The 21879-nt window shown below is 41.5% G+C and overlaps 1 protein-coding gene across 16 annotated transcripts in view; it reads right to left on the bottom strand.

Moving 5' to 3' along the window:
* KLF12 (KLF transcription factor 12) overlaps positions 1-21879 on the bottom strand; it is a 264264-nt gene that overhangs the window by 137317 nt on the left and 105068 nt on the right. For 11 of the 16 annotated variants that reach the window (XM_054845509.1, XM_054845684.1, XM_054844567.1 and 8 more), the window contains one exon: positions 21547-21636. The exons of 3 other annotated variants lie outside the window; for them this stretch is intronic. In XM_054845509.1, coding sequence (XP_054701484.1) covers positions 21547-21636 — 90 coding nt within the window. Of the gene's footprint in view, positions 1-5999; positions 6089-21546; positions 21637-21879 lie in introns of those variants that run through there. 2 more of the 16 variants (XM_054845598.1, XM_054845068.1) reach the window with 2 other exon arrangements.

Genomic DNA, 21879 nt, shown 5'->3' with positions numbered 1-21879 from the left:
CCTCCCCTCTACACTTCAGAAGCTGAAGAAGTTAAAGACAAACAGCTGAATAACAGTGGAAAGTCAATCACAAGGCTTAATTTAAGCGCCATTACATAGAAACGATCCCTGATGAACAGCAGGCACAATAAGCAGGTCAGAAAAAGTAGTATTATTTTTTAATTAAAAGAGAAAAATTAAGATCTCTGCAGATCCTAAATTCAATACAGTTCCAATTAAGCACAATGAGATAATGACAAACAATCTAGCAGCGTTTAGCTGTACAGCAAATGATCTTTGGTAGCGTTACTGGCTTCGCAAACAATGTATTTGCCAAGAACAACGTACCTGTTTAAAGAACTAACCAATAATCACACTAGCACTTTCCATATATAAAACATACAATCCTGTGATTTCTGAGATTTTTTTTTACATTTCAAAGTAGACACAGAAATTTTTTTAAAATATACTTTCCATCTAAACAAACCCTGAATCAATGACAAAGTGGAAGTTGGTAGCAGCCAAAGCATGATGTGCACGAAGAAAGTGCCATTTCCTAGACAAGAGGGCTTCACACTCAGCAGCACAGTGCCAAGACAGAACTTGCCACTTGACATACAGCAGTTGCATAAGTGAGAAGACTGATGCTAATTAAATCAAGAGATTGCCATGAAAGGTCATGTTATTTAATATGCGGTATTCTTGGGCCTTTAAAGAACACTTAACATATGGCACTTCCGTTTTTTAAGTCACATTTGAGAGACTTTTCTTGTATTTGTTATATCGGATCTCTGTCTACAAAGACTTGCAGAAAGAACTTGCAATACTGAGTGACAAGGCAGTAAGAAGTAATGCATGTGGAAAAACTAACCCTTACTGGGCATATACAATGATGACCTGTGAACTGGCTGCGCACGTAAATGTAGCTTTTCTGGTGGTAATGGGCTATATCACAGTCGTTCTCTTGGGAAATAAGACAATTCCTTAAAGAAGACGCCAGGTTATCGAGTAAGACGTGTTACACGTTCCTTTAAATGCTGTATGGAAGACAGACATGGGCAAAGTGGTGAAAACCTCCTACCTTTCAAGAATGAACTTCACTTACATTGAGGACATTGATTAAATCACCTTTCTGTTTTGGGCGGGGTGGGGGGGGAGAGGGGGCAATGTTAAGTAACATTTTTGTTTTAAGTCAACCACAACTTCAAGTATAAAAACTCACTGTAAATCTGTATTTTACATCTGTAATGAATGACAACACAAATCATAGACTGATCACAGAATCATAGAATGGTTGGGTTGGAAGGGACCTCAAAGACCATCTAGTTCCAACACCCCTGCTGCGGGCAGGGACACCCTCCACTAGACCACATTGCCCAAAGCCCCATCCAACCTGGCCTTGAACACTTCCAGGGATGGGGCATCCACAGCTTCTCTGGGCAACCTGTTCCAGTGCCTCACCACCCTCACTGGAAAGATTTTCTTCCTAATATCTAATCTAAATCTACCCTCCTTCAGCATAAACCCATTCCCCCTTGTCCTGTCACTACACTCCCTCATAAACAGTCCCTCTCCAACTGTCTTGTAGGTCCCCTTTAGGTACTGGAAGGCTGCTCTAAGGTCTCCCCAGAGCCTTCTCTTCTCCAGGCTGAACAATCCCAACTCTCTCAGCCTGTCCTCATAGGGGAGGTGCTCCAGCCCTCCGATCAGCTTCGTGGCCCTCCTCTGGACTCACTCCAACAGCTCCATGTCCTTCTTGTGTTGGGGCCCCCAGAGCTGCATGCAGTACTCCAGGTGGGGTCTCACAAGAGCAGAGTAGAGGGGGAGGATCACCTCCCTTGACCTGCTGGTCACGCTTCTTTTGATGCAGCCCAGGACACGGTTGGCTTTCTGGGCTGCAAGCGCACACTGCCGGCTCATGTTGAGCTTCTCATCAATCAATACCCCCAAGTCCTTCTCCTCGGGGCTGCTCTCAATCCATCCCCCACCCAGCCTACAGTCGTACTTGGGATTGCACCGACCCACATGCAGGACCTTGCACTTGGCCTTGTTGAACGTCATGAGGTTCACACAGGCCCACCTCTCTGGCCTGTCAAGGTCCCTCTGGATGGCATCCCTTCCCTCCAGTGTGTCGACCACACCACACAGCTTGGTGTCATCAGCAAACTTGCTGAGGGTGCACTCGATCCCACTGTCCATGTCGCCGACAAAGACGTTAAACAGTGCTGGTCTCAATACTGATCCCTGAGACCTTGAAGCTACCATGAACACTTGTTTGAGAACATCAGCAGCTCAAACATGTTTGGGCATGTTATCATGCGGGAAGAATATGCAGGGAGGGACCAAAACAGGAGAAGCCACTGCACAAATGAACAAATCCAACATGAACTACATAGTTCTGGTTCCCCCCCGTGGGACTCACCTCCTCTAGCTTCAGATGCGTATTTGACACCTTAATTTGTGGTGGTCATCCATGCACCCGTTCTACCCAGTGGTGAAAAATCAGGGGGCCAGAGAATAATTTGTCTTGCCTGTCCTAGAGATGAAGGATGATTAGCTCAGACACTGCTATTTAACGTTTAAATACCTAACTTACTGAAGAAGAATCCTGCATCTGTTATTTAAAAAGATATGTTAGTGCTGCAAAAATACAAAAAAGGCTACAAGGAAGATCTGACAAATGAACATTCAAGGATATATAAAGCAGATAATACGTTTTGGTTTCAGAAAATGATGACTGAAGTCCTATGATAAACATCAAAGTCCTGACTGACACAGAAACTGTTCCTCACAACATAAGAACAAGTGCAACTGGCAGACAACAGCTATAAAACAACTGAAAATAAGTAGTCTTTCATGTAACACCTACAATTACCACCACGTTGCCACAGGTATTCTGGAGACCAGACGCACAGATAAGTTAAAAGATGGATTAGACAGTTTCACTGGGAAGAGTTCATTAGTGGCTATTAAACACAATGGTCCAAATTGCTGACTGATCGAAGTTATGACCAAGGATGGATCACACAACACGGATCTTTTTCATCTTCCTTGTTTTCCTCACCTGTTGGAGACCCTGCTGGAGTGTGTGGTCAAATGGGCCTTTGGTTTGACTTGCCAGGGTGGTTACGGTGCTTCCACAGGCTGAAGGTGAAGCCTTTCCAGTGGCTGAGGATTCAGCAGTTACCACAGAGCAACAGCAATTCTGGAGACCAAGGTACTCCCTCAGCCTCACCGTTTGTCCCACTACCTCCCACTGAGGCTATCTGATAACCTGCCGTTGACGTCACACAAGGCATCAACCAAGGGTAACAGAGCACCTACAGAGCCTTTATTCTGGGGCTGAAGTATTAAGAGACAAGAACTGTACTTGGATTTAAGAACCGTAGTGAAATACACAGGGTTGATGGTGAGATTTTGAGCATGTTTTTATTTTTAGACTGAGGAAACATGACACGGGGGCCAGTACAACATGGTAAAGATGAGACAGTACATATTAGATGTAAAGCTACTATTTCCTATTACAGACACGAAGTTCATTCTAGTGCAGCACTTGTCCCACTCCCCAGAAAGAGCAACAAAACAAATACCTGTATTTTGCAAAAGGCACAGGTTCTTGTTCTTATCAGGGCACAACGGAAGCAGTTTTCCATCTATGAATTCTTTACTAGCTTAGAGGCTGGTTAGCCCAGATAAACTCTCCTCCATACATTCTTCCCTGACAACTGAACTCAGATAAGGTTCTCCAGCTAAAATCTGACCAGATTAAGATGTTCAGGGCATTTGTGACAAGAGTGTTTTCCTTGGCCCAGCAGAGCCCAACTTTTTTCGTGCCCCCCCACCCCCGAGTTTATGAGAATGATGAGAAGTTCTTTTACTTCCTCAAGGTCAGGCTTGAAGTGGTGGGTAGCAGTGAACTAAATGATTTACTTGGGAGGAGACACACTCTGAATTCAAAATTAGACTGAGAGTTTAACTGAAGCTGGATCGTAATGGATATGTTTATCTGTATCTCATATGAAGAGGGCTGTTTTTTTGAAAGCTTCAGTTTAGGCACTTTTTACCTAGAGCAAGTTGATAAGTGAATTTTAAGAAATATCTATAGAAATACACCATCATGCTAAAGATAAACAAAATACAGCGAACAAGAAATGCATAATGGGAACAGTCTTATGCACACTGAAGCTCATACTGAAAACTCTGGATGCTGCAAATGCTTCAAAACCTTTATGCTCTATGAAACGGTAACAATGTCCAACCAATAACAGTACTATCCCTATTGATCACCAATTTTTAAAAGCTGATCTGATCAAATACATCCTGCTATTGGCCACTGACCTTCATTTTTAAGCCATTCCACTAACACAGGCTCTATCCAAGTTAAAACATTGTAATTTCATGTTTGCTGCATCACTTTCAGGTTATGAAGCTCCTCATACAAAAATGGGGAGCTTATTTATCTCAAGTTCCTTTCTCAGGATACGTATTAAGATTACATTAACACTGCATTATTACTCATGCTTCCCAAAAATAATCTTATGACTGTAGACCAAACAGTATTATGTCATGGGTTGTATCTTGAGCTCGAGCTGTGCAGTCTCCTGTTGTTCCTGCAAACAGCAGTAACTGCTGGTTCATCACACTCAGAAGAGAGGGAATGTATTGTGTGAAGTTTGTTTTTCCCCCAGGTCTGTAAAGAAACGAATTGGTCTTTATGTTTCTTCAGTGTAAACTGGCAAGTCATCTGCTCAGGGGCTTTTCTGTCAGGTTTTATACAAGCAAACAGAAGCCAGGAGGAGAAACTGTTCCCACTTACAGTCTCACTAACTCATGGACAAACGCATCCCATCTGTAGAATATACTGAAGAAGGAAACATGATGTAGATCAAGCTTCCCTCCTTGAAATTACTGTCTTTGAAACTATGTGAAACAAAAGACCTCACTGCTAAGGATGCCTCCGCTCCCGGAAATGTCTAGGGGCAATCAGTAGGGCGTCAAAATAAATAATGATACTCTCACACCATTGTTTTTGCTCAGTCATGCCAGGATGATCTTACTGTTTCATGTGAGATAATGATGCAATAAATCTTAACAGATCTGTGCCACTGCACTGTTTAGTTTATTATGACATGCTCCCAAGATTTCTAGCATGCAGATACATCGCCCCCGTAAGAAAGGCCTTGATCCAGTGAGTCATGGTGTGGCTCAAGAGGTTGATGTACTCCATTACCAGAAACAGCACAGGCTACACAGAGGATCAAGGATGAGCCTCAGACGTAGCTCTCCACGGTGTTTGAAAACTGCCGTTCTTTTGCATACACAATCCCTCACGCTCAGAAAGAGAGATTTAAAAACAAACAAAAAAACCCCAGCAGCAGATTCCGTCAGAAAAACAGAGTTGCAGGGAAATCTCTGTATCATCCTAAGAAGGGCAGCGCTGTCGTGCGGCTCTGCCATTTCACGTCATGTCACTTGGCTGTCCTTTGCTGGAGTCAAGATGCCTACGTTGTCCAGTCACTTAGCACCTGCAAACTGCATGGCAAAGCCTAAACCGCGTGTTTGATCCACGTGCCATGACTGAAAGCACAACCCATGAGTTAGGGCAGCACATATCCAAGCATTTATTGTCACTCTTCCCCTTCTGTGCACACCCCTTCCACTTTGGCATTCGCTCGACTCCTCAGAAAGCCAAAATTATTGCCATTTTTTTCCCCCAGGCTACTTTTATGCCAGAGTGGCCAGCTGAACTGGCTCACCAAGAGATCCCATGGGTATCAGCGTCAGCTCAGTGATGGTAGTTGAGGAGTCAGGGATGGAGGGGGTGGGAAGAGCAAAGGAATGGGACAACCTCTTCCAATGCCTGACATAGCCTCCACTACAATTAATAGTAAGATTATTACTACAAGCAGTATTAAATCTCATTACGACTGGCAAGCACTGGTATTGCCCTTCCAGTAGGGCGAATCTAGAGAAGCCACCACACTCTTGTCTTCGGCCAGTTTGCTAAAACAATGCCTTACCCTGCCAGAAAAAGCAGCCGTCATCATTTAAAACACCAGCACAGACAGGTAGAAGAATCTTGCTAGCTGCTGCCTTGAGATTTGCATGTCTGCAAGAGAAGCAACAGAAGGAGTGGGGCACTGAGACAAGGCAGCAGAGGAGCACAAGCCACCTGCACAAGGGCAGGGACCCGGCAGCAGCCCAGAACTCATCAGGGGCTGATTTATACAGAGATCCTCCCTACTGACACCATTCCACTGCTTCACATCCCAGACGCGGATCACACCTTAAGTGCACAAACCCTAAGGGTGGGAGTGCTGCTCTGAACGCAGCTCACAGTCCAACTGAACACTACTTTAAGGGCGTTGGAGGTAAAGCAATGCAATTGCCTTGCACTGCTAATTCCTCCTGCAATGCAAGAGTAAGACAAAAATTCAGCATTTCAGATAAAGCTTCATTGACTTTCCCCCTGCCCCCCCCCTCCTTTTTTAAAGTCAGAGGATTTTACAGAGCTACAGACCAAATGCAAATAGCACACATCCAACTTCCTGGCTAATCAGGGTTTAGAAATAAATATTTCTAAGAAATGCCAGTTTCAAAAGGTCTTCTCCTTAGCATTTTCACATTGTGTTAGAAGAGACGAGGAAGACAAAATTAAATATGCTAGTCAGTGATTTAAAGGAAAGACTCAAAACAGTTACTAGGAAAGACAGACTTGTGGAACCCTCATCTGGCTTTTGCAGCTGCTTGAGGAACGATCCACGCAGGGCTCGGGTCAGCCTGCGGCTGCGGACTCAGCGCTGGCACCCATCACCACACTGCGGGTGAGCACTTCCCAGGTCAGCAGATGGGCACAGCAGGGTCTGCTATAGGACGGCAGGAAGCTCCAACAGAGCGAGTGCCAGCACAGGATTTCATAGGGGGGATGGAGAAGGCCGATTATCAAAAATGTAACCTTTCGGTTTTTCACAGGGTGTATTTTTCTCTTAGAATTCCCACTTAGCAGTTGTTCATTACCAGTTTCCTCCTATTAGAGAAATTACTCAGTTGGCATGGCAACATATTCCCACCCTGAATTTCTATCCCAGTGCCTCCCCTCAGCTTCCCAGGACTGTGAGCATCACCGGTCCCTCTTCACCCTTTCATGCCATTACCATCCATACCCTACTCCTTCACAGAGGCGTTTAATTAAATTGCATCTGGCATCCAAAGGCACACACAGTCATCTTGTTCTCTGGTGGACACGTTCTGCAGTGGAGCTGCAATTCAGGAACACATGCTCAATGTACAGAGTAACTCCTAAACATACAGGAGAAGTGGTCAGGGCTCAGTTACTGACCTATGTCATGCATCTTTTAGATGAGAAAAATTACTGTTTGGGAGAAAAAGATATTTCCCTTATTCTAAAATGAGTAAGGCAAATCCATCTAATGAATGGCAAAATGTTTAAACAGAAAGTTACTTTAGCATAGCATGCACTCCAACAACATTTGCTGATGTAATTTGCACTCACCATTAACTACTGAGTAACAACAAAAACCATTTATCTTTTTAAAGATTATATGGTTCTAGAAAGCATTTGAATGGAATCAAGGAACGTACAAAAAGATTAGGGTACACAATGAACAATGAACCCTGTCTCATACACACTTCACGACATCCCTCCATCTGATATGAACAAAATTAGTCCATAAAGAATATTTAAAATTCATTTCTTCACAAAAACACCTCTTGTAGGATGTATTGGAAATGGATTAGTTTAACAGTAGAGTTAAAAAAAATTAAGAACAAACATCATACCCAACATGTAATACATTACTCTGCCGTAAAAAAAAGAGGAAATTTGATCTAGTTGATTTCTTCCAATTATTTTAAAGACTTTTATACACCTCAATGGTTTCAGAGATTATGGTATCAGTTTTTACAGATTTAAGGTTCCTGCGTGGCACCCTGGCACCAAGTCAGTGCCATGAGTAAGTAACAGAACTCCTTCTGTTCTTAAAAACTAAGCAGATATTTACATCCTCTGCTGGATGCTGAATATTCAGTACCTTTCAAGAACAAGGCCACAGCATGCTTTCCACTGTGGACCAGGTATTTCATACTCTGCATATGTGACTTTATATTTGAGCACTGCTTGTTTCCTTTTAACTTGGCGTCTGCAGACAGGAACTTGCAAATATCAATTTATGGGAAGCTGCAAGTGTTTCTCCATAATCCATTTGAAACTACCAAATTTCTAGATAATCCAGCTATTTTATTGTTCAGCCTTTGATAAATATTTGATCCTTTTCTGACAACAGTAAGGTCCCAATCTAGTCAGTGAAAATGGGATAAAACTCAGGAGTACTCTCGGGTAGACTAGAAACATTTATGGAATTTTAAACCAGGAATAAATTAATGCTTGTGTATTCAATACTAACAACATGCGTATTTATTTTATGCTAACAGCTGTCTTAAATTGCCACTTTATCCCATCAATACTCTGAATGGTTATTCAGGGGAAAAAATTAAGTGTATTTCATGTTCCAGACAAGTCATTCAGCCTAAATCAATTCATGAAAACTAACATGTATAGCAACAAAGGAAATAAACTCAGGCTTCAATGAGCCAAACTATGAACTGTTTTCCAAGAGCAGAAGTAAGTAATACTTACCTTTCCACTCTGGATTCTTTCAATTTATTGTGTAAAAAGCAATACTATTCAGAAGCCAACCCGAATAGTTTTGGCTTCTATTCTATTTCTATTTGCTATTTTAGAAGTTTTCTATCATGAAAATCAGTAACATTTTGTGTGCCACGTTTGTACATCATGATTTAACTTGTGCATCATACAAAACTGTGGATATTCATAGACTCATAGAATGGTTTGGGTTGGAAGGGACCTCAAAGACCATCTAGTTCCAACCCCCCTGCCATGGGCAGGGACACCCTCCACTAGACCACGTTGCCCAAAGCCCCATCCAGCCTGACCTTGAACACTTCCAGGGAGGGGGCCTCCACAACCTCTCTGGGCAATCTGTTCCGATGCATCACCACCCTCACAGGGAAGAATTTTTTCCTTTAAACTCTTAAAGGTATTTTAGCTTTTTTCCCCTTTTTTTCTGGTTTAGAGCACATCCCTGAGCATGTCTGAACTGGCACAATCACAGCAGAATTAACAGCGGACAGGAGCTTCCCAAACCAATGCTCTGCCATAAAAACCACAGCCCAGACCACCACTTCTTTCACTGGGGGCATTTTTTGTTGAAAGTCATTAATGACATCAGAACTTTATCTGCTTTTTATTCAACAATACAATTACATATTATTATACAAGGCCTAAGTACCCTATTCAACACAAGATTCTATGAAGTTATTACACAGCATTGTTCCACAACACCCAGTAGCCAAAGGAAAAAAAAGGAGAAAAAAAAAATCTTTTGCATGTCACAATATTCTCAAAGTTCCCCAGAAACCACATCACATGAACTCCCTAAAAATCCACAGTTCTGCTCTGCTATGACTAATGGGAAAATAAATCAAGAGTCTATCAGAGGAAATGCTCTCTTTGCCACTGCCATCTGTATCATTAAATCTTAAGCTCTTATTGTAGTCTCAGGATGGTGGCAGGCAGGTGCAAGACAGTTTAAGGTTTTACAGGTCAAAACCAACACCACAACCTCTAGTTATCAGGAAAATCTCCACGGAGCTCAAAGAGCTGTGACAACTTGCAATACTCAAGGTCAATATGTGCTCAGGTTGTCCCCAGTCTGCACACTGACAGATACTGAAGAGTGTACCGAGGTGGTGTTGCTGTATGCTTGTTTTTTGCTTGCGCTTTCTTGAAGGTACGTGCTACAAGCTGCCATTGTATGGGTAAGAAGAACCTTTCACCTGACCCACTGTTGTCACTCAAGTGTTCTCATAAAATCCCATATGGACAAAACCAAAATGATCACTGTTTGTGTGGAAGGAAGAACAGGTTGGAGCTGTGGTAATCAGTGGTAGTTTTGGTGTAGTGACCTTTAAGTAATGGAGTTTGAGACTCTGAGGAGAGTGAGGAAAGAAAGACAGTAACAGAGACCTAGTCCAGATTGATCTAGACCCTTGACCATAGGAGAGCAGAAGTTTTCAGGGAACTAAGTGGGATCCTATGGGAGATAGCTCCAAAAAGGCCAAACAACACAGGAAAACTGGAAGATCTTGAAGGAAAACATGAAAGTGCAAGACTAGTGCATCCCACTAATGAGAAAAGCAAGAAGTATAAGGAGACCAGTTTGGCAGATGTGGAACACATGATGGAACTCCAGTGCAAAAAGGCAGCACAGCAGGAGGAGCAAGCAGGGACAGCATACGAAGTATGAACACAGAAATACCACACAAGCATGAAGGGATGGTGTCAGGAAAGCCAAAGCTCAGCTGGACTTCAGATTTGCAGGGAATATCAAAGGCAATAACAAAAGCTTCTACAAACACAGCAGCAGTAAAAGGCTGGGCAAGGAAAATGTGGGTCCATTGATGAACAGGGCAGGTGAGTTATTGACTGATAAGGCCGAGGTACTCCATTGCCTTCTCTGCATCAGCCTTCACCAGCATGGCCTTCATGCTTACAGACAGGGTTCAACGAGCAGAACCACCAGTCATGAGTGAGGACCAGGGATTACATGAGAGGATTCAACCCACACAAGCCCATGGGATCCACCTTGCTGCATTCACGGGTGCTGAGAGAGCTGGCAATGTCCTTGCAGCACCCTTCTCTACCATGCTTGAAAGTTTCTTGAAACCATGGGAGATCCCCGACAACTAGAAGTAATTCTCCTCTTCAGAGAAGTCCAAAAGGATGATTTGGGGCACTATGGACCAGTCACAGTCCATGGAAAAGTCATGGAGCGAGTCATCTGGGAACAGACTTCTGGGTAATGTGAAGGAGAAGGTGACTGGGAACAGTCAGCATGGATTCACCCAGGGTGAAGCATTTGGTATCGTCAATGGTACCCAATCCCACCTTTCCTTCCTTGGTCAACAGTTGTCCCTCCTCACCAAGAATTCCCTGTTCCATGGTGCAAAACAGAAGGTCACGTTCAATCTTTTATCAGTTTACACCTTCCTGTTCACAAACATCTGTTCAGTACTAAAAGAGCAAACCCACCAGAGAAATCCAGCAAAGGGGACAAGGGAACATTCGGAGCCACCAGGCACCTTGTAACAGAGAACTACCAAGCCAGAATATGACCAGGCTGTATCCAAACCATCTATCTGACAAAAAGCTATACGGTACTAAAAATATAACTAAGTGTATCTGTCATCCAGACAGGAGAGGGTGATGCTTCTGTCTTCCAAGGACAAACTGACACAACTGCTAGGGAATTTCCAGTAACTCACCTACAGCAACAACATAAGCTCCACGCACAGCATTACAGATGAAGATCAAAGCCAAAGTCAGTGCCTCGGTATCAATACTGATCTCTTGTGTAAATTATTAAAGTAGGAAACGGGCTACGAATGCCACCGCAGCAGCCTATGGAGGTGGGACGTGGGTGGCACTCGCGTGGCTGGTGTCCCCCCAAGGAACAAGGGGAGTGGAGGCACTTGGGAGGAGGCAGGGCTGGTGAGCCCTTCCATGAACAAGCCTCGCTTGGCAAGACCCACTGTCCTCCCTCCGTTGCGTCCCCAGTGCCTCTCCTCCTCCTCCAGCCCCTTGCTCCCTGCCCACCCCAAAGACCTGGGGCTCCATTGCAGGAGTGGCCCGCGCAGGGCTGCAACCTGTGCAGGTAGGGGAGGGCGAATGCCGCCTTTTGTTGCTGTTGGCTTTTTTGCCTGTGGTTCCTATGATTTTCTGGTGTGTTTAAGCGATGCAACAAAGCAATAACAACATTTGTAAAAGGATGTCTGTGGAAGCAGATGCCCCTAAATAACAGTTTATTAAATACTCATCTTCCCAGCATGAAACAAAGAGGGGGCAGGGGGGTGAAGAAAGCAAATTAAAAAACAAACAAAAAAAATCAAAATTAAAGAAAAAATCAAGAAAACAGGATCCTTAAAGTAATTTATGTAAGAGCTCATCTCCACAGGGAGAAATAAGGAAAAAAAGCCAATAATGCTAAAAAATATACAGCTCTTTCAGTACTTCCCAGCAGGATACAAAACAAGAGTAAAATATACATTAAAAAAAACTATTTAGAAGGCAACCTCAAATAGAAAAGAAGAGTTAAGAGAACATCAACAAACAAGTGAAAACTAGAACTAATCCCTTCTCATAACAAACAATAAAGATTAAAATAATGTTGGTACTATCATAACATAGTGTCATTTGTCTCATGCTGCTGAAGTGTTCTGTGATACTGTAAATTATTGAGTTATATTGGCTTATGCTTATTTTTCCTAAGCTAGTCAGTATATGATAAAAATATAATAACAATGCACACTTACACAATACTTCTCACTTCAAGTATCTCAGTGTCCTTAATGAAATAAAGTATAGCAATTATCCAAGTGAGAACCAGGAATACAGAAAGATTTCACTTCACCCTGAGTCAAACCAAAGGGAAAGGACGAGAGCCCAGTCACTTCATTTATCTTCCATTCTGAACATACCAACATGCCCTGTTGAACAAAATACAGACCATCACAATGACCTGACTACTCTAATGAGCATTTAAAAAAAAAAAAAAAAAAAACCATTAAACTCACTGGTGAGTAGAACAAGATGAAAGATAATGATCAATTTTTCTCCTAGCAAAATAATTTAAAGATTTTGTGATTCACAATTATTTCACTGAGACATTTCAATGGAAAACATTTTAAATAAGGAACTCTGAACCATGAAGAAGTTACCATGCATCAGCAGGTCTGCACTACCCATCTATATACATAATCACACGCAGAGGTAAACGTGAGGTAATTCAAGGTAGCTTTCTTCTTAATAAAAGCAGGATTACCTAGCTCACCTTCATTGCTTTCTCCACAGGAACAGAAGGACTATGTTTGATTGAAACCTATTGAATTACACTGCAGTTGCAACCTGAATTAAAGTTTGGATGCCTTACCAGGTAAGTCACCAGATCAGAAGAGTAACTGCTTTTTAGATGCCAAGAATTGTTTTGCATGAAGTCTAAAACTCACATCACTGTATCTTAGAATTGCATTGCACTGTGACATGAAACAACAGAGACCGTGTTGAGTTTCAACGCAGAAGCGCAACAGGATTTCAGACTACAATGCTGTACACCACCTGCTATACGGCATGCTCTGCGCTCTTGTGACTGTAGCATTAATACCTTTCTGGCAGGATGCAAAGAGCAAAAATCTGTACCTCACTGGTTCCTCAATTAGGATTGCAAACTAAATCAAAATTACAATTAAGCTGTGGGGTTTGGATTCCAAAAAGAAATAGAACATGGAGCACACACAAGACTCATTGGAACTGGGGTTACCAGGGGGAATGACATAAGTGTAGATATTTGGATGGTTGAAAATTTTTCTTAGGCTTTTTTTTTTTTCAACATTTTCAACTATTTTTTAATGCAGTAAAGGAAATGTTGACCTGACCTTTCACATCTCTCTAAACCAAACAATTTTCAACCGAAAATGTGGATTTAGAAATTCAGTGTAACCAACAGACATACAGCTTGTATGTGCCATGCTTGTTTTTCTTTGTGGCTGGAGTTTCTCAGCTGAATAAATCTTCCATGAGGTTCCCATCATAAGCTCTGGTAGCAAAGCAAGCTGAGAGGTCATACATCATCAAAAAAGCAGACTGGCTTCAAGGTGAGCTCACGAAATAATTGACTGGGGATAGAAGGCAACCAAACTATAATCTCATGTCACACTTCAGCACTATGCTCAAATCAAAGGGTTGACTTGACTTCTCCCAAAACCAACATTATTGTTTCAATCCATATAAGCACGCAAAACTGTTATCAATTCATGTATTTAACATATGATATATTGCGTAACTATGATTTTTCTACAGAACTGTAACAATATTGCTACGCTAATTTCTGGGTAATGTCTCTCTGAAACTCTTTCCAGTCTTGCAGATGAAATATTATTCTTCTTTACCAAATATATCCTCATAAAATCTGATTTTTTTAGTAAGTGAAATCATCTTCTTGCTCCCCTTCTATCATTATTGATATGGGAAACCTCTTTCTGGCATGGCACTGTTAGCTAAACACGAGCTGTTTGGAGCAGATATCTTTCTCTGCTTCACTCCTTTTAGACTTGCTACTACATTTCTAATATGTGCGATCACTATTATCTGAAGATGCCCATTAAAACAGTGTCTAAACACAATTTCTCATTAATTAAACCAAGATATCCAGGGACCACCCTTTATTTGTATAGTGCCCAGTGCATTGAAGTCCTCATCCACAGCTGAAAATCTCCCTGTCCCAATCACACGTACAACGAACGATACCAGGCAGAATAAGGACTACAGTTCCTGCAATGCTCTGTAACAGCCAACTTAAGTGCCTAGGAAAGGAAAGCAATGGCAGACAGTGGTCAGTAAATTAAGTCTCAGAGGATCTGAGATCCTTCTCTTAGTGAGAATTTCAGACAGCATGATACAACTTACAACTCCATCTCCATTTTCTGTAAACTCAGTTAACTTGGCAAAAAGACTGCCTGGCAAGCATGACACTGAGTGTGTGGACTAAGCTGGTTAAGCTATCGTTTCCTATTAGTCTTAAATCCGTTACCTTTCTATTGCACTTTTGTGTCTGATCCCAGGGGAAAAAAATCCCAAATAAATAAACCACACCTACAACCATGGTGCAAAACCCCCTTAGCTCTCTATTCTATATGAGGACTGACTTCAAAAGAAGTAAAAGACATGTGCAACACTGTCAATACTCAGTGTTCGGCAAGGCAGCAGTGCAGAGATATGCCCAAAATAGGCAGTTTGGGTCCCAGAAGCAGTAAAGGTGTCTCAGGATGTAGTTTCAGATACAGTTAACCAGCTCTAACTGCAGGTCTTTGTCAAAAGCAGCACCCACGATCTTCTTCCCATCCTTCCCCTCTCCACAGGATAGAAAATATATATCCATGATTTCCTAACAGCATGACTGCAGGATGTATACAGCCACTCCCTCTCTCCTGTTGAGTTGGGTTTTCTTGGCTCAGTGATAGGTTGACCTAACTCTCCCTGAAGTCATTGGGTAATGGATACAGCAGGAATGTCAGGTTGAGAGCCAAGTTGTAAGAGCTGGCAACCTCTTATTCTTCATGCAAGCTTCCACTTAACATGAAACAGCACCCACAGTATTTATCAGCTTGTGGTGCTTCACTAAGCTTAATTAATCCAACTGATGTAGCTGTGGTGTACCCTTCTGGGGTGTATCTTGCACCCTTCTGCATTGCAAGCGTATTCCCTGAGCACTACTGAAGAATAGAGCTGTATCTCCTTAGGTACATCTCATGTGGCATTGTGTCATGCCCTGTAGGTTATGTCCTTACTGGTCTTTGGGAGATCTTGATCTCTTTCTGAAGAATGTCATATATTTATGGCATTATAGAGCAACTAATGAATCATATCAGTTGTGTTCCTAACATCTCGATAACACTCATCAAGTATCATCTACTGCAAAATGAAGAAAGCCATCAGAAAGTAAGAAGGGCTAGTTTCTCTGCAGAAGAGACTGATACCTGTGCACTGTCCATACACCATTTGTTTCTCCTAATCGGTTGTGCTAAACAATAATTCAGAAAAAATATTAAATTATTCGAATGAAGCAGAGATTCATAAATTACAACAGCATACACTAGAAGTACTCTTTCTTCTAATAATACAAAGAATGTACATAAGCTGAATGAATCACCATAAACCAGTTCCCCATATAGCCAAGGAGCAAGCTACACTATTGAAACTATTCTCAACTGAATTTCAATAGGTATTTTTTTAAATCTTTGGAAAATGAAACAGATTTCTGTCACTATTACCCAGGCTGAGGTAGAACATGTTTATATATATAATAACATAAGAATGAATGGCATTCTTCAGACATGAGACGACAAGATAATTTGGCTGGAGATGAAAGACACAGAGAACAATATTGATTTTTTTAAAGGGTTTTGTCATTTTAGTCATTCTTTTCATAATTCAGCCATGATAAGGCATGGGAATGGAGATGGATCAAGCAAAATTAGGAGGTGAATTCAGAATAAGATATTTATCTTCAAATAATGATTTGAGTGGACAAAATGTAAGTACAGGAATGGATGAGATTGCAAACCTGGAAAAAAAAAGCCTGATGAAAACTAGAGGTTCATTATTCTCTGTATTTGAAGATCATTTGTGGGACGTAAGTCCCACATTCATATCTCCTTTTAACAAAAACTTAGGGCCTGACTCTGCAAATACTTGAGAAAGCATAACTTCATGTGTCTGAACCAGACACATTTACCAGTTTTTAGAAACTGTGCCACATCCTGCAATGACCAGCAAGACTTTTCAGACTTCACACTGAAGCCAGTCAACACTGTCAATTCTAACTTCTTGATAGCAGCCATCAGCTAACACATTCACTGCCCAGTCTGTATTACCATTTAAATTAATCCAGCCTCTGTACATTTTTACAGTGAGGAGTATTACTTTTCAAAATAGGTTTTGGTACAGGCAAAGAACGAGTATTTTTTCCCGCTGAAGTACCCCACCTTTACCTACATGGGGAGGGACCAACTTCTTCACGTCCTTCCCTGAAGCTGGTTACTGACATACAAAGATTTGACTGCAGACCAAAAGATCTAAAACTGTAGGTCACTGGAGGATATTAAATGATAAGCAAATTCACATTTCTAAAGTAATTCTACCAATTTATTAGCAATGGTAGCTCCTGTTCCACAGTAGGGGAGATGATAACGAAGCCTTGTTAAAGGGCAATGCGATATCTTTTATGTAATGTCTTTTTCTCATTTGTGATAAAGTCATTAAAGCAGCACTGTGTCTTCTTGAAGCCTCAAACAATAGTCTGCATTAAATCTCCTGTGCAAAATTAAGGACAGTAGTTCACTGGAAAAATAAGCATCTATTCTTGCTAATGCTGATGGCCTTCTAAAAATCATTAAACTATTCTAAACTGGCAGCGATAAAACAAAGCAGAACGGTTTTAACTTTTTCCAAAGCAAAGAGAAAATTCATTTCCCTTGTAAATATTTCTTTGTTCCAAATTTGCCCAGTAACCTATATCTCATAAGGCATATCTCCCTTATGGGCTGCCTAAATCCCATTCTCCCCCACAATCATCTAGCTTGAACCCAGCGTCTTTTAAACCCACGTTTGCCTTCATTGCATTGAGGCAGGCCGTAGCTCCTGAGTCCTGCCCAACCCTCCTCTAGTCACGGGCTCAAAGGAACCGGTGGTGCATGGGGCGTAGCTGAAACACAGGCGTCAGCTCCCATTTCCTTTCAGCCTCAGCTACAGACTGGGTTGGTTTGCAGTGGGAGTAGCTCGCGCAGCTTCGTTGTCCCAGGGCTACCCTAAAATTTCAGTTGGCCTACGCTTTACTCGTTCACTTATTCCGTCTGCTGAATTGCATTTTAAATCCACTTTTGCTTGCTCTAGACACGTAACACTTCTGCAGTGTAAGGACTGAGATGCTATTTAAGAGTACTTCTTAAAAACTTTTCAGAGGTATCAGCCCAGGTTTGGACACAGAGCACCCGAACACAATTCAAGACACAGAGGAATCACGAAACAAAACAAAACATCTAATAAGAAAGTTCAAGATCCTAGAAGTCATGCACAGATGGTAGAGAAGAACTTTATGCTACACTTAACCTCTCCTGCAAAAGGATCGAGGACCCCAATAGGAAAACAAAAACCAACACATCTGCATTGTGGATGACTTCTACTACCACCGCCACATGTAGTTAAGAGACAACACCAGGTGAACACCAGGTTACCCAGAGCAATACAGGGAAGAATAATTTCTGATGAATGAAATGCATGCAGCCAGATGGTGCCTTATTTCACCACAGCCACATGCCGCAAAAGGTTAAGCGAAGAACCAAATTAAGGTTAAAAGCTGGTGGCGTTGTATAAATTCTTTTTTTTTTTTTCCCTCCTATTGTGCTTCTATTTTGGTGCAGTAGGTATAAAAGGAAGGGGAATGTTCCTTCTTTCTCAGCTTTTTATTCCTATGTTGTCGTGTTACTGCAGTGGTCTCTCTTCATTCTATCGAGGTTGCTAAGCAATGGTATTTTCTACTGCTCAAGTCAATAGGTTGGTGGGTTACCGGTTCACAAACTCTACGGAGACACATGAATTTAAAAAAAGAAAAAAAAGAAAGAGGTTTTTAATGAAGTTCCAGGATAAACACATATTGTTTAATCATTAAACTCATCAAATCACAAAATAAATTAAAACTTTGGAGTAAAAATGGACTCAAGCACTGTGCTCGTGTCATCTGCTGAAGTAATCCACCATGCCAGCATTGCATATTGCAATTAGACTGTCCTCTACCAGTTGCTTTCTCATCAGGCCAACACTTGACGAGTCAGGACAGTGGGGAGGCCAAACAATATCCATGTTCCCCCAGCAAGGCCCTTTCTGTGAATCCCATCTTGGAGGTCATACACCCCAAGTGACAGTTAATCAAGGCATAACTACTGGGAAAACCCCTTTTCTGGCTGACATATTCACGTGCCCTGCAGGAAAGAGCTCAGTACCCCTACAAGAAGTAGGCACATATCCTTGGAACCCACAATTAACTTAACCTTAATTTCAATAAAGTTTTGCAATAATTGCCTTGTAAACATCCATTAGCAATAACACAGAGTACCCAAGATCAGGCTGCTCAGCTATCACATGTGGCAGCCTCCTACACTGCAACACCAACCTGAGGAGCAACCCCCATCACTTCACTACGTGTTGTATAGCCTGTCTCCAAAAGGGCTAAGCGAGATCGGTCACACAGCACCACAAGGGAATTCTCATGGGTCTGCTGCTGTTGGAAAGGGCTAGAAGCTGATGCTAGATAAATTTAGATTAAAAATTAGGTGCATGCTTTCATAACAACAACTGTGGGAGGTTCTACACCACTATTGGTTTTAAAATCAGGAAGACGTGTATTTGAAAGACAAGCTCAGACTTAAACAGGAGGCAATTCAAAGTGGTCCCACAGCCCTTCTCAGCCGAAAAGATCAGATGCTACTACCCCACCCCTCCAAAGCCTCATTAGAGAGACATGACAACTCAGCACTCTCTGGTCTGATCGCTCAGCGCTCACCACCCTGGTCGAGGGCCGTTGGTGCTCCAGACTCCATTTGCTGGTTTCACTCCTCCACAACTGACACAGCCTTCAGGATCCCCTAACCATGGATGAAACTTGCTTTTCATAACCCTTAAACCATGTCTCACTTTTGCCCTTGCAGCAAATCTAGAGCCAATAGCAGACACAAAGCAGCAACAGCAAGAAACCCAGCTGTCTTCCTACAGGCTTTGGAAAAGTTCGCCTGGCCTTGTCTGGTGTTCGGTATCCTAAGTGATGAAGCTTTGGCCGCTAACTTCAGAAGACTCAAAACGCTGTCTTAGTTTGCAAATTTTCAAAGTAGAAATCATGTCTCCCTGCACACCCATACGCTGCAATGGAGGTGCAACTCTAGAGACTTTAAGCACCGTAATAACACAAATAATCATCACAATTTCGATTTCATACTACTTGGATCACACTTTAGTTCCCACTCTATTCTTCCCAGTTATGATATTCATCTTCCCAAACAGCTCCAAGTGCTGTCTTCGGTAATCACAGCCTTCAAACACTTGTCCCTGTTATGTCTACCAACATCTACATATTCAAAACAGACTCTGAAGCACATGCTAAACATCTGTTTCAACCACCTTTCTCTTTAGAGTTTAAGCTGCTTGCTGGAAAACTGCCATCCTAATGGCTAGCTCCTCTGTTAGTGAACTGGAGAATTCATTTTGTATTTATTGATTGTTCCCTAATGAAGAGTCATAAAGGTGCCAGAGACTGTTGACCAGACACTACTTAATTAGTACCAAAGCACATAAAATCCCAAATCAAACCGAGCTCTTTGTCCAACGGCTCAGTCACTGGAGAAGAAAGAGATGACATAATTTTCTGCTTACACAGAAGTCCGTAAAATTTTATTAAAAAAAACCCCAAGGAAATTAAAAAACTATATAAACTGTTCATTTCCTTCCAGTTCCTAAGACACCAAATAGGTCCTCCAGAATCAAATCATACTTTGCTAAAGGAAGTGTTCTTCATAAAGGACTCAGCAATATGCATCACACATAGAATTTATTTTAAACTAGACAAAGACAAATACCAATATAACATTTGTCTTCTGAACAATATAGAGAAAGGTTTGTGTTACATACAAAGACACAATACAAAGCATCCGGAACGTATTAAAAATTGCCTCTAATGGTTTTGTCAGCTTTGTCCTCTCATCATTGTGGCTCATACAATAGTCCAATTTTCATTTTTCCTCAAACTTTGCTGTATTGGTATATTTTCTGAAGGTATTTAGTCTCAATAAGGCAGAGAGATGAGCAAGAACTCCATTAAATGTCAAGTTTTTTGCTCTTAAACTAAAGCCTCAAAACCATTGTGAATAACTGATCTCTCCTTGCAAGTGTTTCAAATTAAGTCATCCTGAAAGTTAATTCCCTCTCTTCCATATCATTTAAATTCTCAATTAAATAATTGAGAAAATAGCAGGAAGGAAAAAAGCTGAATAACAAGAGGTGGCAAAAGCCCATCCCTACATGGCAACAGCATTGCTGCTTCTATTATGCGCTCTGCTTGTTGCAGGCATCTGTCTTCAAAGCAGAAAGGTGGCTTGGATTCTTTGGGACAATGTAAGATGCATACAAGGAAACGAAGATTCATAACACAAAATCCATTTAATTAGTAAATCTACGGTCCCTGATGTCATTATTACCACATATGTAAGAAAATGCCCCTAACAAGTCCAAAAATTTAAGTCTTCCATTTTCCTAAAATCTACCATTCCAACACCAAACACTTGTTCTGCAAAAAATTCAAAATCGTATTCATGAGCTCTGTCCTGTATTCAGCAGTCAACATGATACCAGCTTTAACAATTTGAGGCTTCTAGCTTTCTTACCATAAACAAGTATATTCCACCAGAAAGAGAGCAGTTTTGCACTAACAGAAAATGGAGTAGGACAAGCACGTAAAGCACAAACCAACCACAGTAAGGCAAATATGCCAATAAGGCAGAACAGCAAAGATACGTATGGACATCATTAGACATATTAATTTGATTTCTTTGCCATAATCCATTATTTTTTCCTGGTTTTTAAACTGCACCCTTTTTTTTATATAATTGCAAAAATATGCCAACAGCATCTCAGCTATCCCAGATAATTTCAGTAAGTCTTCCACAGAGTTTTGTTTTGTGCTCCCAGCAGATGAGACTAGATGCTCACTTGATACGTCTCACAAGAAAATGAGCTCCAAAATGGTAGAAATGAAGAAAAATGTAGAAAAGAAAAGAACAATACAAGGGGAGGAACATCTAACCACAGAGAAGTTTGGGAAGGGTCACCAGCGTGCTGCAGAACGAGGCTGCACAAAAACCTCTGCTTACCCCTTGCTCGGATTCCAGCAGCTCTGTTTTGACTCTGACTGCCGGCATCCCATCAAGCATTAACATTCTGTTCTCAAAGGCGCTGATGTCCTAAGGTAAAAAAGGACAAGGTTAATCAAAAAAATGATGAAAAACACTTGGTTTCATTCACTGGTTTAGTTTTATGATATTGTAGAAGTAAGTTCTTTTAGTGGAAATGAAGTTAACAAAGATGTAATATTACAATTTCAAGGAATAACTACCAAGTTACTAATTCTGCTAAAATAGTAAGCAACAAGGGAAAATTATCTCCAATTACTATTTTTTAATTTGAAATTAATCACGCAGGTGCAC

Source organism: Grus americana, chromosome 1, assembly GCF_028858705.1.
Source record: "Grus americana isolate bGruAme1 chromosome 1, bGruAme1.mat, whole genome shotgun sequence".
Taxonomy (NCBI): Eukaryota; Metazoa; Chordata; class Aves; order Gruiformes; family Gruidae; genus Grus; species Grus americana.
This window is presented reverse-complemented; position numbering and strand designations above follow the sequence as displayed.